The 15259-nt window shown below is 35.3% G+C and overlaps 1 protein-coding gene across 2 annotated transcripts in view; it reads left to right on the top strand.

Moving 5' to 3' along the window:
- The window catches only part of MINDY2 (MINDY lysine 48 deubiquitinase 2), a 75580-nt gene extending 69160 nt beyond the window's left edge, over positions 1-6420 (top strand). For both annotated transcript variants that reach the window (XM_070469223.1, XM_020882545.2), the window contains one exon: positions 423-6420. In XM_070469223.1, coding sequence (XP_070325324.1) covers positions 423-551 — 129 coding nt within the window. In that variant the 3' untranslated portion in view covers positions 552-6420. The remainder of the gene's footprint in view (positions 1-422) is intronic.
- The last annotated feature ends 8839 nt before the right edge of the window (positions 6421-15259 follow it).

Genomic DNA, 15259 nt, shown 5'->3' with positions numbered 1-15259 from the left:
AGTTCTCTTATTTCACAGAATACACATTTCATACCAAGTCCTCAGGTTCTTTTTCCCTCGTTTTAAAATCTGTTATAGTATGTGTAATAAAATCTTGGAGAACTACTATAGTTTGCCAGAAAGGTGTCACTTTCTTTAACTGTCCCAAACTTTAACATAAATTGTCTTTAAATTGAATCTTTGGGCGACATAATGCTACATGTTATTTATTGTTAATTTACTTACAATAATAGATACATTAATTATATCTATTCTGAATGATAGAGGCAATTACGCAGATACCATATAACATTAAAAATTTATATACCAGTTTTTTTTCCATTAATGATTCCTTTCACTCTCATGGTTTTTCTTTCTAGGTAACTCTGCTTAAGCATCTTAGAAAAATTGTGATAATTTCTTCCTGTTTATTTTCCTTAAAGCAAAGCCAGCCAGCACAAGCCTCTCCGTCAAGTGGCAGACAATCTGGAAACAGTGAACGTAAACGAAAGGAACCACGAGAAAAAGATAAAGAAAAGGAAAAGGAGAAAAATAGCTGTGTCATTTTGTAACAAGTGGATTCTGTTGGAGCCATCTGTATGTCTTCAGAAACAACCATAGGAGGAAAGGAAGAAAAACCGATAAATACCGTCTGTGCCTGATTTCCCAATGGATTTTGTTCATGTTTATCAGGGGAAAGGTTGTTACTTAATTACAATCAGACTTTTTAAAATCACACAGTACACTCTTTATGAGCTGGAGTTTCATGTTACAAGTTGGAAATGCTGTGTTGTCATTCATGAAAAATAATGCACTTGTAGCCAAATAAGTAAATAACAGCAAATTTTGTGTCATAGTGACATTCATAACTCATATCAGTTAGTAAGCTATTTCATCTTCTGTTCTAACAATGAATAGAGATAATTGATTTTGTCTGATTCCTTCCTCAAATCTAAATATTAGCACAATAGTTTCTTAAATTAATTTTTACAATGTTAAATTATGATCTGATCCATGAGAAACCAGGGGTTTAATATAGATTTAAAAAGGAGAAAAAAAGACAAAAATAATAAGAATAAATAACCCTCAGTTGTATATTGGACTAGTTCAGCCCTTGAACAGCTTTACCTTTCTTTAGGAATGTACATTTTAGATATACCTTGAGAAACTGATAATGGAACTTGGATTTAATTTAGATAGAAAAAAAAAATAAAGGTTTGTATTTCTTTTCCAGTAACAAAATTAGATAACACTAAAACTCATCAAAATCAGATCTTAATAACTTTGTAGTGTTGTAAAATTTTGAGGAGTTTTAAAATCTTTAATATAGGTTACTTGGACCACAGTTACTATTTATTCAGTGTGACAAGTGAGTATAAAGAGGAAACCATAGTGGATGCTAGCCCTTGTAAATATAGGGATGTACAAAAAGAGATAGTTCAGTGTCTACCTTTTTCTATGATTACCTTGAACCTTAAAATTTAAATCATGTTTATTTTGTAGAAAATTAAGTATACTTATTAAATAAAAAAAAGCACATTTCTGAAAGGATGTTAGACAGAGATAATCTCTGAGTCTAGTGGAAAAGCATTATTAAAAATCTGTTTGACGATAGATAAGAATTTGGAGGAATTTATGTAGAAACAATCAAGATTTTTCTAACTTATGAGAACCAAATAACCTATAACATCTTATAGTGTTTCTAGGATTCAGAAAGAATATTTATTGAACTTTATTATGAGGCAACACATATTTTCCTGTATTTCTATAGTTTCAAAAACTATCCTTGATAGTCCTTTTTATATGCTTTATATTTAAAAGTTTGTTTTAGTCATTTTGAAAAGACTATTGCTGCTGTAAGTAGTTATGTGATTTACATTCTAAGCCTCAGTAAATTTGTCTGTTCAAGAGCATCTTAATTTAACCTGAGCATCCACTTAGAGAATGCTTTTTGTGGTCTAGGGGACGAAAGACTACAAAAAAAAAAGGTAGTCTTGATTTCTTAAGCTATGTCTTTAACATTCTCTGTGATCCAAGACCAGTTGTAGGATAAATCTATATGTAAAAAGTAAAGTCTTATTTATGGATGAAGTTATTCTAAGGGAAATATTCAGGGTCAAGCTGTATCTTTTATGTCCGCCTGTATCACATGTCTCTTTATGTTATACCATTTGTTATTCCTTCAGATTTCACATGCTAGCATGATAAGTCATCAGAGAACCTGTTTGGTTTATAAAACTTTCATACAAAATATTTGGTGAGCCTCTTGACCGTAATCCAGAATATGCATATATTGCTCAAGTAATCAGATATAAGATGTATTACACAGTTCTCTATTAGCTCAAACAAGTTGATTTTTAGGCCAAGTTTATTCTTGATGTCACTCTGTTGGTTAAAGGAGGAAACTCAAACCTCACAGTTTGTTTTTCCCAGAACAGATAGTAGTGTCGGTGCATTATATTTTATTAAGAAACAAAACAATAAATCATGAGGAATTTTTTAAAATGTATTTGAGGCATGATTTTCCATAATTATAGTCTTAACTATTCATTGCCCTTGAAAAACATGTGTAGAAGTTATTCCTCTGTTGTTACTGTCTTCTTAATTTGTTCCAAAGACAACACTGCCATTCTGCATTCCCATTGAAGGAAGAAAAATTTACTCAAAACCAGCAGTGCTGCTATCAGATAAGTAAATGTCAATGTATACTTATAAGAAATAAGTAAGAAATGTAATGTGTTTGTTAATTCAGCCTTTTTCTATATAATATTTCCCAGTTGGGCTTTCTTACATTCCTGGAATTCAGTTTGGTATACCAAGAGTAATAATGATAAAATGTTTACTTTGAATACTGTGGGGGAAAAATTAAATATTTAATTCTGTTAAAAAAATGTCTTATAGAGATCTGGTTTTGCATCCTTGAAAGTAAAAAAGAATTTAGAGTGATTATGTTTTTATTTTGCTCAAGTCAGCAAATTACATATTCAGACATTTCATTGTTGGTTTGGGTATATTGGAATTTGATAGTGGTGTATTAGTCTTTCCTTCACAGTATTTTGTAATGCTTGAAAATTGTTGCATGTATAAGACTAGCAGAAATTAGAACATAAACAATTTTGTTTTTAAGATTTATAGGCTAGATTAGAGGCACATTTGCATCAACCAGTCACCATTAGAGCTAGCGAAAGAGGCAGATGAATGAATGGATACGGTCGTTGAACTTTCTTGTACTTTCAAAGACTGTTCCTTAAGGTTAGTGACCAGTCTTTATTAACAGTATGAAAATTTTCTCATGCCAATCCCATTGAATCAACAGTGCTGTGATTTACAGTGTTACTAACACTTAAAAATTGTGTGTGTGTGTGTGTATTTCTGAAGCAAGGATCTATGACTTCTAATAGATTCTCAAGGGAATCTAGGAACTTTCCTCAAATTTAAGAGTCATCATTGTAAGCATACACACACCAAGCTATTTGAGGTAGTTAAAACTGGCATTTGGCTGCTTCCTGTAAAATGCTAGTTCAATGTGCATAGGTAAAGTAACTTATTTCATGTTTCAAGGTGTCCAGTAAGTAGTTGAATGAGACATAGATTTAAGTATTAGAATTAGGCTTTGGGATATATTTTCTGTCTCACATCTCTAGTATTTGACTACTTACCCCACATTATGTTTTGAATTCTTCCCCATACTTCTTGATCTTAGCTTAATTAACAAGCAGTGTACTATCAGATTGATTGAGTCCAACATTAACCATTTTGTACCTTCACAAAACCGTAACATTTTGTTTTCAATGAATAACCAGCTCAGTTCACTAAGAGACAAAATATCTCGAGAGGAAAGAGGACTAGAAGTCAAATATATATTTAAGAAGAGAACTGTATTAATGTTGGCCTTTCAAGCAGATACTTATAAAATTCTGCTGGACAAAAATCAAGGCAAGAATTTCTAGAGCTGTCCTAAAACAAATCTTTTTTTTTTTTTAAAAAGCAAATTGATAGCATTTCATTATAGTAAAACATGATGGAAAGCTTATGGGTTTTACCTATCACAAAATATTTGGACATACAACTTAAAGCCTAATAATAAATTTACTAAAATTTGATAAAAATAAGATGGCATTAAAGATAGCATATAATTTGTATTTTAAGGAATGGGAAATGTGAAATTCTGAAGCATTTTGTCTGAAAACCTGACTTTTATCCTGCCTTCAGCAAATTTACTGTGCCTCAGTTTACTCTATGTATCTAAAGAGTACTCATTTTTAGTGCTTTGCACCTTCGAATATAGGGCATAGTATAAGCACAGGGTATTATTGAAATAATCATAAATATTACACACCTTTTGCTCTTGAATGTGTAGGTTTTTTCCCCCAATGGCAATATTTCTAAAGCCAGATTTTTCTGAATGCCGTTAAAGTGTGGAGAGTTGTTTTGTGTTTGAGTATGGCATCATCTCTTCCCCAGGTGTGTGTTTGTTTTGTTTTACTGCACTGCACAATATGTGGGATCTTAATTCCCAAACCAGGGATCGAACCCATGCCCCCTGCAGTAGAAGTGCTGAATCTTAACCACTGGACACCAGGGAATTCCCTCTTCCACACATGTAGAATTTTACAGTTGCTTTTGTGTTCTGTAGGGCTACAGAATCAAAACCAAGAGTATTTGGGAGTATAAAAGCATTGAAAATCTATTTTTTCCAGTATCTTTAATATATCTAAATATTTAGATTCTGTTCCTTCATGGAACAAAGTACAGTGGGATCAGATTACTGATACATATATGTAAACTTTTTTGCTGGATGAAATTCATTTATATCTCTTATGTACTGTCCTTTTTAGGATTATTTAAATTATTATTATTTTTTTAACTATAAACTGTTATTTGATAATATACAGTTAAATTTCTACTAGAAAGTAACCAAAAATAGTAAAAGAACTAACTGCAATCAGAGTTCAGTTCTTAGGTCCTCTAGTTATTGAGTGTCATTTTTACAGATGTCTGACACTCTTGGGAAAACATGAAAAATTGTGGTTACTCTTTTGGAGTTTCACTTTAAAACTAAAATTATAATCAAAGTCTTCTTGAATAAAATATACTGCAATACAGAGATAATGCAGTCTAAAGGGACAAATTGCAGGACCCTGTTAATTTATTTTGAAGATTTATCTAAATTTTAACTCATGCATGTCTCTTTCTTAATCCCATTGTTTCTGCTGTTAGAAATTAGAGTTTAGTAAATTGTGATATGCATATATGTATTTTACATGAAGGATTCTAATGTCTAACTTTCCTTTTCTGATCTCAAAAAAAGTTCAACTCATAATGCAGGGCAAAAGTGTTCAACTGTTGCCTCAAGCTTAGCTTTATACTGTTGATCTGAGAAAGAGTGAGATTTAGACTTGTCTACATATAATACATTTTTTTACAGCATAGGACTGTCCCAGAAAAGGTGTTAAAATACCATGGCAGAAACATAAAACCTAAGCTTTAAACCACTGTAGATTTAAAGATCAAAAAGCTGTAGTACTATGTTACAATGTCTCTACTTAGTCTGATATTAACCCTAAGAATTCCTTCAAACCACTTAATAATTTGTCACGATTAACTTTAAAGAATTGTTATCTGTCCTTACTGCAGTATCCTGACAGGCAGAGGCACCCTAGATTAGATGGTAGACAAAGCAAAATATTTCTGAAGGTGATCCTGGCTTCTTTGGCACTAGTGTAGTTACAGCTTTAAGAATTCAGGAAACTATGAAATACATTTAAATTCTCAAATCAAAGACCTGTCCAAGTGAGTGTTATAACTGAAATACCCTGCAGAACAGTTCTAACTAATGAAATGTGTTTTAAGACTAAGATTGGTGTTTAATCTGTCCTGTATGTCTCTCAATTTTATCTGTTTTTGTTGTTTTTTACATGGTAGTTGAATGAAATAGCCATTTTTTCCAGGGTATATAGGATATCCTGGAGCTTTACAGATTTTTAAAGATGAGAATTTGAAAAGCTTCCAGTGGTTTTTGTTAAAATGCTGTTTTCTTAATAAAATGATAACTATTGTTTTTACAGATCCACACATCACAAGTAGGATAATATGATCGGAGACTGATGTGTGCTTGCTACCCAACAATCAGCAAAAGGCATAATCTTCACTTGTGAAACTTCAGAGGTACCCTGAAAGTAGTTTCCTAAAGTTAGTGCATGTGTCTTTTTTCCTTGAATTGTACAGAATAATTGGGATGTGGCACATACTTGGGGGCCTAGCAAGTGAAGTGCTGTAACGACTGCAGAGAAAGTGATCTTGAAATGTAACAAGAAAAAAGGTTTTCTTATTCTCCCACTTTATTGTCCAGCTATTTGGGTCAGGAGGTTGCTATGATAGATCTCTGTACCAGGCCAAGACTGGCCAACTGAAATAGAGTTCTCAAAAAGTTTAAATATATCGACTGTGTACGAGTGCCTATTTTTTTCTCCTTCTTTCCTTTACTATCTTAATGCCCTTTCTGCTTCTGAAATAATACATCTGTTTTGCTTTATGACCAGCTTGAATTCCAGTTGTAGAATAATAGCAGCCCTAGAGGTTGATAGAAAAGAGCATCGAAATGCAGTTTTTGAATAAAAACACCTAAAAGCATCTCTCCAGCTTAGGGTTGAACTGAATTTTTAAGAAAATGATTGTTTTATATGCTAATTATGCTAAAACTATTTGAATTTAAAAACTAAGTTTCAGAAGTTTCACTTTTGGAGGATACTCCTATAAGGGGCATATTGAACAAAGATGAGAAAGTATAAAATATTTCTGAAGGAATTATTCAGTATTATTCAACTTTTAGTTTCATGTTTGTTATTGTACCACAAAGATAGTGTCATTTTTGGATTAAAATGTTAGATTTTTGTTAATATACTTAAATCTGTAACCAGTGGTAACACTATTAGTATTTTTTATTATAGATTATATTTTATTTCAATAAACTTTGATATTTAGACCCAAAAGTATTTCTGCTATGTATATTCATCTCATTAAGCTACTTCTTATAAACATAAAATAAGTGGGAAAATGGGGAATTAACATTAATTCACATTTACCTAGGATTGGCTCGTAACATACTTGGACCAACTCTTTTTTTTAAACTTTTTTTTTTTTAATCTTTTCCAGTGTGTCTGTTTTTGTGCCAGTACCATACTGTGTTGATTACTATGGTTTTGTAGTATAGTTTGAAATCTGGAAGGGTAATACCTCCACCTTATACTTTTTTCTCTGGATTGCTTTGGCTTTTCAGGGTGTTAGGATTGTTTTTCTATTTCTGTGAAGAATGTCTTTGGCATATTGATGGGTAATGCATTGAATCTGTGAATGGCTTTGGGTAGTATGGCCACTTTAACAGTATTAATTCTTCCAATCTGTAAGCATGGGATATAATTTCATTTGTCCTCTTCAATTTCTGTGAAGTTTTATAGTTTTCATTATACAGATATTTCACTTACTTGGTTAAATTTATTCCTAAGTATTTTACTGTTTTTGATGCCATTTTAAATGAGATAAGTTCATTTCTTCTTTAAATACTTCATTGATTTTGTATGTTGATGTTTAGCATAGCAAGGCAGCCATGCTCATTACTATACACCAGTGCTGCATTGTATATTGATTTATATATCCTGCCACTTTACTGAAATTATTGACTAATTCCAAGATTTTTGAATTAGTTGGGAATTTTGAATTCTTGGGATTTTCTATATCATATTATGATCCTATGTGACATTTTAACTTATTTCTTTCTTTCTGATTTGGATGCCTTTTATTTCTTTATCTTGACTAATTGCTCTCGCTAGGATTTCCAGAACTGTATTGAATAGGTGTGATAAAACTGGGCATCCTTGCCTTATTCCTGATCTTAGGGAAACATTTTCACTTTCTCTCCATTCTGTATAATATTAGCTGTGGGTTTGTTGTATATGGCCTTTATTATGTTGAGGCATGTTCCTACTATATCCAATATGTTAAGGGTTTTTATCATAAAATGATACTGCATTTTGTCAAATGCTTTTCCTGCATCTGTTGAGATGAGCAGGTGATTTTTACCTTTCATTTTATTGGTGTGATGTATTACAGAGGTCCTAAATCTTTTTGGCACCAGGGACCAGTTTCATGGAATAGTTTTTTCATGGTCCAGTGTGGGGGAGGATGGTTGCCAGATGATTAAAGTACATTACATTTATTGTGCACTTTATTTCTATTATTACATTGTGATATACAATGAAATAATTATACAAATCACCATAATGCAGAATCAGTGGGAGCCCTGAGCTTGTTTTCCTGCAACTAGACAATTCCCTCTGGGAGTGATGGGAGACAGTGACACCTAAATTATGTTGCTTATGTCCAGTCTACTCTGTAATCTCATTTGGTCACTGTCACTACAGAAAACCCTGCTTTATAAAGATAGGATGTGGGAAAATGGAAGCAGGATTTTCAGTGCTTCTGTGGCAATATCAGGATATTCCACCTTGACTTTAATCCAGAATCTATGGAGAGTTGAAGTTGTCGCAAATGTAATTTTAAGGCCACCGTCATTTGCATTCTCAAGCAGTGGATCCTCTTCTAGCACAAAGTTGATTCATCTGTCTTATTAAAAAATGGGTTGCGGATCCATTCTTTCCCAGTTTGGGGGCCTTTTGTAGTTGGAAAGTAATGCTCAAACTTTTTTGAAAGCTGAGACGGGTGATCATGCACCAGCTGGGAGAAAGAAGGCCCTGGCTCAGTCTCTTTCTAAATCTCTGGTAATGTTTGAAATGTCAAAAATCCCAATGTTCATTTGTCTCCTCCACAGTTCCAGTTTGGCTTTGAATGTACCTTGATAAAAGTTGTTTCTCTCCCCTAAAGTGACAGATTGAGTTTGTTGAGCAGGTTGAATATGTCACACAAGTAAGCAGATTTTGTGACCTATTCTATGTCACCGAAATGTGCTGCCAGTGGTAACTGATTTTCTAGAAGAAATTTCTGAAGAGGCTCTTGTAACTCAAAAACTCTGGCCAGTGATCTACCTTTAGAAAGCCATCTCACTACTGTGTATAATAGATGTATGTGTCTGTCTCCTTTCAGAGCTGTGCAAACAGACATGGGTTAAAGGCATGTACTTTCATATGGTTGACAATTTTAATCACATCCTGCAAAAACAGTTAAGTTCAGGTGACATTTTTCAGCTTACTAGCATTCCTCTATGGATGACACAGCGTGTAGGTTCACATTCAGACGTAGTGAAACCAGAAAGTCATCCAGACACGGCAGCCGCTCCATCTGTGCATATACCGACACAAAATGACCAATTCAATTTTCCTGATATGTAATCATTCAAAGACTTGAATAGTTCTACAGCTGTGATGTTGGTTGGCAACAGAAGTGCACACAACCTATTCTCATGCACATCCTCCTGAAAAATAGATCACACAAAAAACAGCATTGTTGCCTCCTTGTCAACCTTGAGACACTCATCAACCTGGGTTGTGCACCACAGTGACTCATTAATCCTTTATAACTATTGTACCTCAATATCCTCTGCTATTTTTTCAGTTTGTCTAGTTACGGTGCTCCCCAAGAGAGGAACATGTGCCACCGTTTCAACTGCAACCTCTTCTAAAAATTCAGAACAAATGTCCTTAGCAGCAGGCAGGATCAACTCTTCAATAGTAAAGGGCTTCTTAGCTTTACCAATGCGGTTAGCCACTAAGAAGGATGCTTTTGGCAGACACATTTGATTAAGTGGTGGCCTTCAGTTATTGCTTCCGTTCTTCACATTCACAGTTTTTTTCTTTTGAAAAACTCCAAAGGCTTGTCTTTTGATGGAGAGTCTCCATCAAAAGCTTGGTCTCCATGTGGGGAAGCAGTTTTAAAGGTTCCATGGCTTTGTTCAGTAGCTGGTCACCACAGATTATACAAAGCAGACTTGGAGAAGTGAATCACATGTTGCAGTGAACCCATAATTTAAGTCGGACTCTTAGTGTTTTCTTTTAAATGCAGCTTTCTTTTTGTTGGCAGCCTTAGAGTCTTCTGCTGTCTCATCATTGGGGCTTTCCACCTTTTCAAAGAAGCCCTTCAGTAACATTGGTTTTTCATTCATTTTGGCTAGGGTTGGCTTGTGGGCTTCGACTTCCCAGGTAGCTCAAATGGTAAAGAATCTGCCTGCAGTGCAGAGGACCTGGGTTCACTCCCTGGGTTGGGAAGGTCATGGCAACCCACTCCAGTATTGTTGCCTGGAGAATTCCATGGACAGAGGAGTCTTGTGGGCTACAATCCATAGGGTTGCAAAGAGTCAGACACGACTGAGTGACTAACACACACACACACAGCTTTTGGACTTAACCAATACTGTGGCTGAGACAAGTATGTAGTACAGTAAAGAGGCACAGACTGGAGCGGCAGACAGAATAATGGGAGGGCCATGCATGGACTAAAATAAGTGTTGGATTCTGATTTCAAGTCAGAATCATCATCTGCCTGTCACCAGATGCAGCTGTACAGTTGAAGTACGTCAACTCAGTTGCCACTATAAAGCCTGCTACCAGATGTAATTTAACTGTCACTTGTCACTCACTGATAGGGTTTTGATATGAGTCTGCAACCAGTTGATTTATTATGGTCTCTGTGCAGTCAAACTTCTCTGCTAATGATAATCTGTATTTGCTAATGATAATCTGTATTTCCAACTTCAGGGTAAATTTTAATGCTGTTTATAATTTAGTTGCCTAGTATATAGTTACATTATCACTCTAGCTCTGAGATTTTATTTATATGCTGAGATACATATCAATCAAATTGACAAAATTTTTTTTTTTTTTAAATGTTTATTAGTTGGAGGCTAATTACTTTACATCATTACAGTAGTTTTTGTTATACATTGATATGAATTAGCCCTGGATTTACATGTATTCCCCATCCCAGTCCCCCCTCCCACCTCCCTCTCCACCCGATCCCTCTGGGTCTTCCCAGTGCACCAGGCCCGAGCACTTGTCTCATGTACCCAACCTGAGCTGGTAAAATATTAAAAGCAACAATAGAAAAGCAGCATCAAAGGGACTCTTGATAAGGTTATCAGCTGATTTTCTCACCAGAAAAAGCTCAAGCTCAATAGATACAGATAAGGCTTTTGATAAAATTCACTATGATTTATAATAAAAACTCTATGGAAAGTGTAACCTACCTCAACACAATAAAGGCCATATATGACAAACCAACAGCTAACATATTCAGTGGTAAAAAGCTCAAAGCATTTCCTCTAAGATCAGAAACAAGACAAGGATGTCCTCTCTCTACTTTTACTCAACATAGTTTTGGAAGTCCTAGCCACGACAGTCAGAGAAGAAAAAGAAATAAAAGGAATCCAACCAGAAAAAGAAGAAGTAAAACTAACTGTTTTTAGAAAATCCTAAAGACACTACCGGAAAAGTACTAGAACTCATCAATGAGTTCGGTAAAGTTGCAGGATACAAAATTAATACACAGAAATCCCTTCCGTCTCTATTCACTAACAATAAAAGATCAGAAAGAGAAATTAAGGAAACAGTCCCATTTTCCATTGCATCAAAAATAGTAAAAAATAACCTACTTAAGGAGGCTAAAGACCTGTACTCTGAAAACTGTAAGACACTGAGGAAAGAAATCAAAGATGACACAAAGAGATGGAAAGATATACCAAGTTCTTGGATTGGAAGAATCAGTATTGTCAGATGAATATTCTACTCAAGACAATCTATAGATTCAATGTAATCCCTATTCAATTACCAATGCAGTTCCCTCCCATACCCACCTGCTCTAGTCACTGTGATTTCTCTTTTTTTTTCTTCTTTTTTTTTTTCCTCTGTGATCTCTCTTTGAAGAGAGCAGCTGGTCACTAGAGCCACTCACCCACTCACTGCCTTCGACCTCCTCCTCCTCGTCCTCTGGTTCCCGGTGAACCAACTTCTACCTTCTCTGCCATAATCACCTCTGCCACTGCTGGCTCCACCACCACTTCCCTCACTCCACGGCCTCCTCTCTGTTCCAGTCCACTCACTTTCAGGCACACACATGGATGGATCTCTCAGATGTCCTGCTATGCAGTGGTTTTTTTTCATGGCTATCCAATTTGTGGTTCAGAGGGTAAAGCGTCTGCCTGCAATGTGGGAGACCTGGGTTCAATCCACGGGTCAGGAAGATTCCCTGGAGAAGGAAATGGCAACCCACTGCAGTACTCTTGCCTGGAAAATTCCATGGATGGAGGAGCCTGATCAGCTACAGTCCATGGGATTGTAGAGTCTCGACTGAGCAACTTCACTTCTAAAGGGAAGGGAGAAGGGAACAACTCCCACTACCATGAGGCTGACTTCCCTCAAGCTAGTTTTTCTGTGTGGTGTGAAGTAAAGATCGAGTCATTTTTTGCATACAACCATTCCATTATTTCAGCCTTATTTGTGGAAAAGATTATCCTTTCCCCATTTTCTTGTATTGGTACTTTTGTCAAAATCATTAACCATGAATGTTGGAAGTTTTATTTTCTTGATTCCATTAATCTATTATTCTGTCTTTATGTAAGTATCATAATGTCTTGATTTGGCTGTACAAAAAGCCTTGAAATCAGGTAGCAGGTGTAATTGAATTTTTCTCTGCTATTTCCAGGTTGCTCTGACCTTTATAGATTCTTTATAGTTGAATTTTTATATAATTTTAAAAATCATTTAAAATCAATCTACAAGAAAAACCCTATAGAATTTTTATTTGGTTTGTATTGAATCCATAGAATAATTTCTGAAGCAGTGACATCTTAATATTTAATATCAGTCTGTGGACATCATTGTAAATAAATTAGACTTCATCAAAACTTAAAACTTTTGCTCTGCTATGGTTACTTAAGAAAATGAAAAAGCAAGTGAAATACTGAAAGAAAATATTTTCAAAGCATATACTGTCAAAGACTTGGATTAATAGATAAATTCTTACAACTCAAGAGAAGGCAAAAAAAATTTTTACGTTAGCAAAAGTTTGAATAGACACTTCCCAAAAGAAAATAAACAAATGGCAAATAAGTACATGAAAAGAGACTCAACATCTTTAGTCATAAGAAATTTCAAGTTAAATCATAATGAGATACAACTACACACCCACTAGAATGGGTTAAATTAAATAGACTGATAATACCAAGTGTTCATAAAGATGTGAAACAATTAGAACTCTTAGACTGCTTGTACGAATATAAAACAATATCCCTTTGGAAAAAATTTGGCAGTTTCTTAAAACATTAAAAATATACCTACCATGCAACCTACCTATTTCACTCTTACTTAACAAAGAGAAGTGAAAGCATACGTGCACGCAAAGATTTGTACACAGATATTCAGAATAACTTCATTTGAAAGAGCATAAACTTTAAAATAACCCAGATGTCCATTATCAGCTGAATGCATAAATAATATTCATCCATACAATGAAGCACTGCTCATCACTATAAAGGAATGAACTATTGATACATGCAACAATGTGAATGAATCTCTTAAGTATGCTGAGTAAAAAAAGCTAGATAAAAGTCTAATTTGGTCTTATTAGACCTAAGTGATGAATGAGTTTTTATTCCCACTGATTCTCCATTTGACAGCCCAGTTTTTCCTGTTCTTAAACCTAGAAAAAATCATGTCTCAGAGTGGCTTATAGCAGTCTTAATTCTTGTGGTCCCATCCTTTAAGGCCTGCATACCCAATACTGAATATTACTTAAATGACTACTGCCATCCAGAGACTGGTAATTTAGCTACTAAAGATTTGACTAACATGTTCTATTTGGTGCCTATTTACACAGCTTCTCAACCACAATTCACCTTCACCTTTTAAGGAACATAATACACCTTTACTAGGCTACCCATGGGGGCCCTCAACATCTTTGCCATCATACAAAATCTTTGCAAACAAAGCTTAACTACATTCACCTTTCCCCAGGAGCATCAGTATTAAATACATTGATGATGTCCTCCTTTCGGGAGTTTCACTTGACAAATTCATTAAGGACACACAAATCCAACATCTTTTAGTCCTTTTGGAGTTCTAAAGACAATGTATTACTTAATTACAAGTTTTACTTAATCTCACTGATGCCACTATTTATAAATCAGGCCATCTTAAATGGGGTTCTCTTCAACAAAAGGCTCTAGAATCTGTCCAAACTAAAATCAAGGGCACTTCCTTCAGTGCCTTTAGAGACTCCTTTGCTGTAGAGGTTTTGACAGCTCCCCACCTGCCCCCTGGAGTCTCTGGACCACCTATGATGACCATAAATTACCAACAGGCTAACCTTCTCAGATTCATGCTATATATTATTAGAGCAGAAATTGCTGGTCACATACTGGGATATCCTGGAAATACAGGCTCTCACAGACCACAAGCCTGTGACCCTCTGTACCCATCTGCCAATTATGCCTTGAGCCTATGGAAGCAGCACGGCACAAGCCTGGCACTGCTACTGAGGCCTCCTTGATGCAGGGTGGAGCCAAACCTGGGCCGACGGGCATGTTCTGCCTCAAAGAGAATTGTTCTCCTTTGCTCTTAGTTCCTTGCCAGATGTCATGACCCCTCCAGATCCCTTGACCCCGAGGAGCCACTTGGGATTAACTGAGTGAACAGCAGTGGGGGAGCTCACAGAGTGTACGGCATTGCCACCATCATAAGTGAGGGAGCTCAGAGCAATGGCTGCTTTGTCTGAGATGTCCTTCAAGGACATGTCCTTGAAGGATGGTACACAAGGGTCAGCAAAATTAGCCAAACTGCAGGTAGTTATCTTAGCACCAAATGCCCTAGTCAGCAAATTGCCCCATCTGCACATTTTTATAAACATTTGTAGTCTTAAGCAAAGAACTGTTCCCAGTGTCTTTTACAGTCTTCCAGGGAATTGAAACTTTTTTCCATTAAGAGAATTTTGTAAAGACTAAAATAAATGAAAAAATAAATAAATAAAATAAAATAAATGGAAATCCAAAGGTGCAATGTTTGGTGAGGATGATGGAGGAATCAGAACTTCCCAGCCAAGCTGTAACAGTTTTTGCCAGGTCATCAAAGAAACATGCAGTCTCCTGTTACCCTGATGCAAGATTATGCGTTTTCTCTTGACTAATTCCAGATGCTTTTTGTGCTTTCAGTTGGTCTGAGAGCAAGTCTTGTTGGAATTAATCATTTGGTTTTCCAGAAGGAGCTCATAATAGAAGACTCCCTTCCAATCCTTCTTTCTGTATACACATCACCTTCTTTTGGATGAAGAATGGCCTTTG

This window comes from Odocoileus virginianus, chromosome 6, assembly GCF_023699985.2.
Source record: "Odocoileus virginianus isolate 20LAN1187 ecotype Illinois chromosome 6, Ovbor_1.2, whole genome shotgun sequence".
In the NCBI taxonomy this organism is placed as follows: Eukaryota; Metazoa; Chordata; class Mammalia; order Artiodactyla; family Cervidae; genus Odocoileus; species Odocoileus virginianus.
This window is presented reverse-complemented; position numbering and strand designations above follow the sequence as displayed.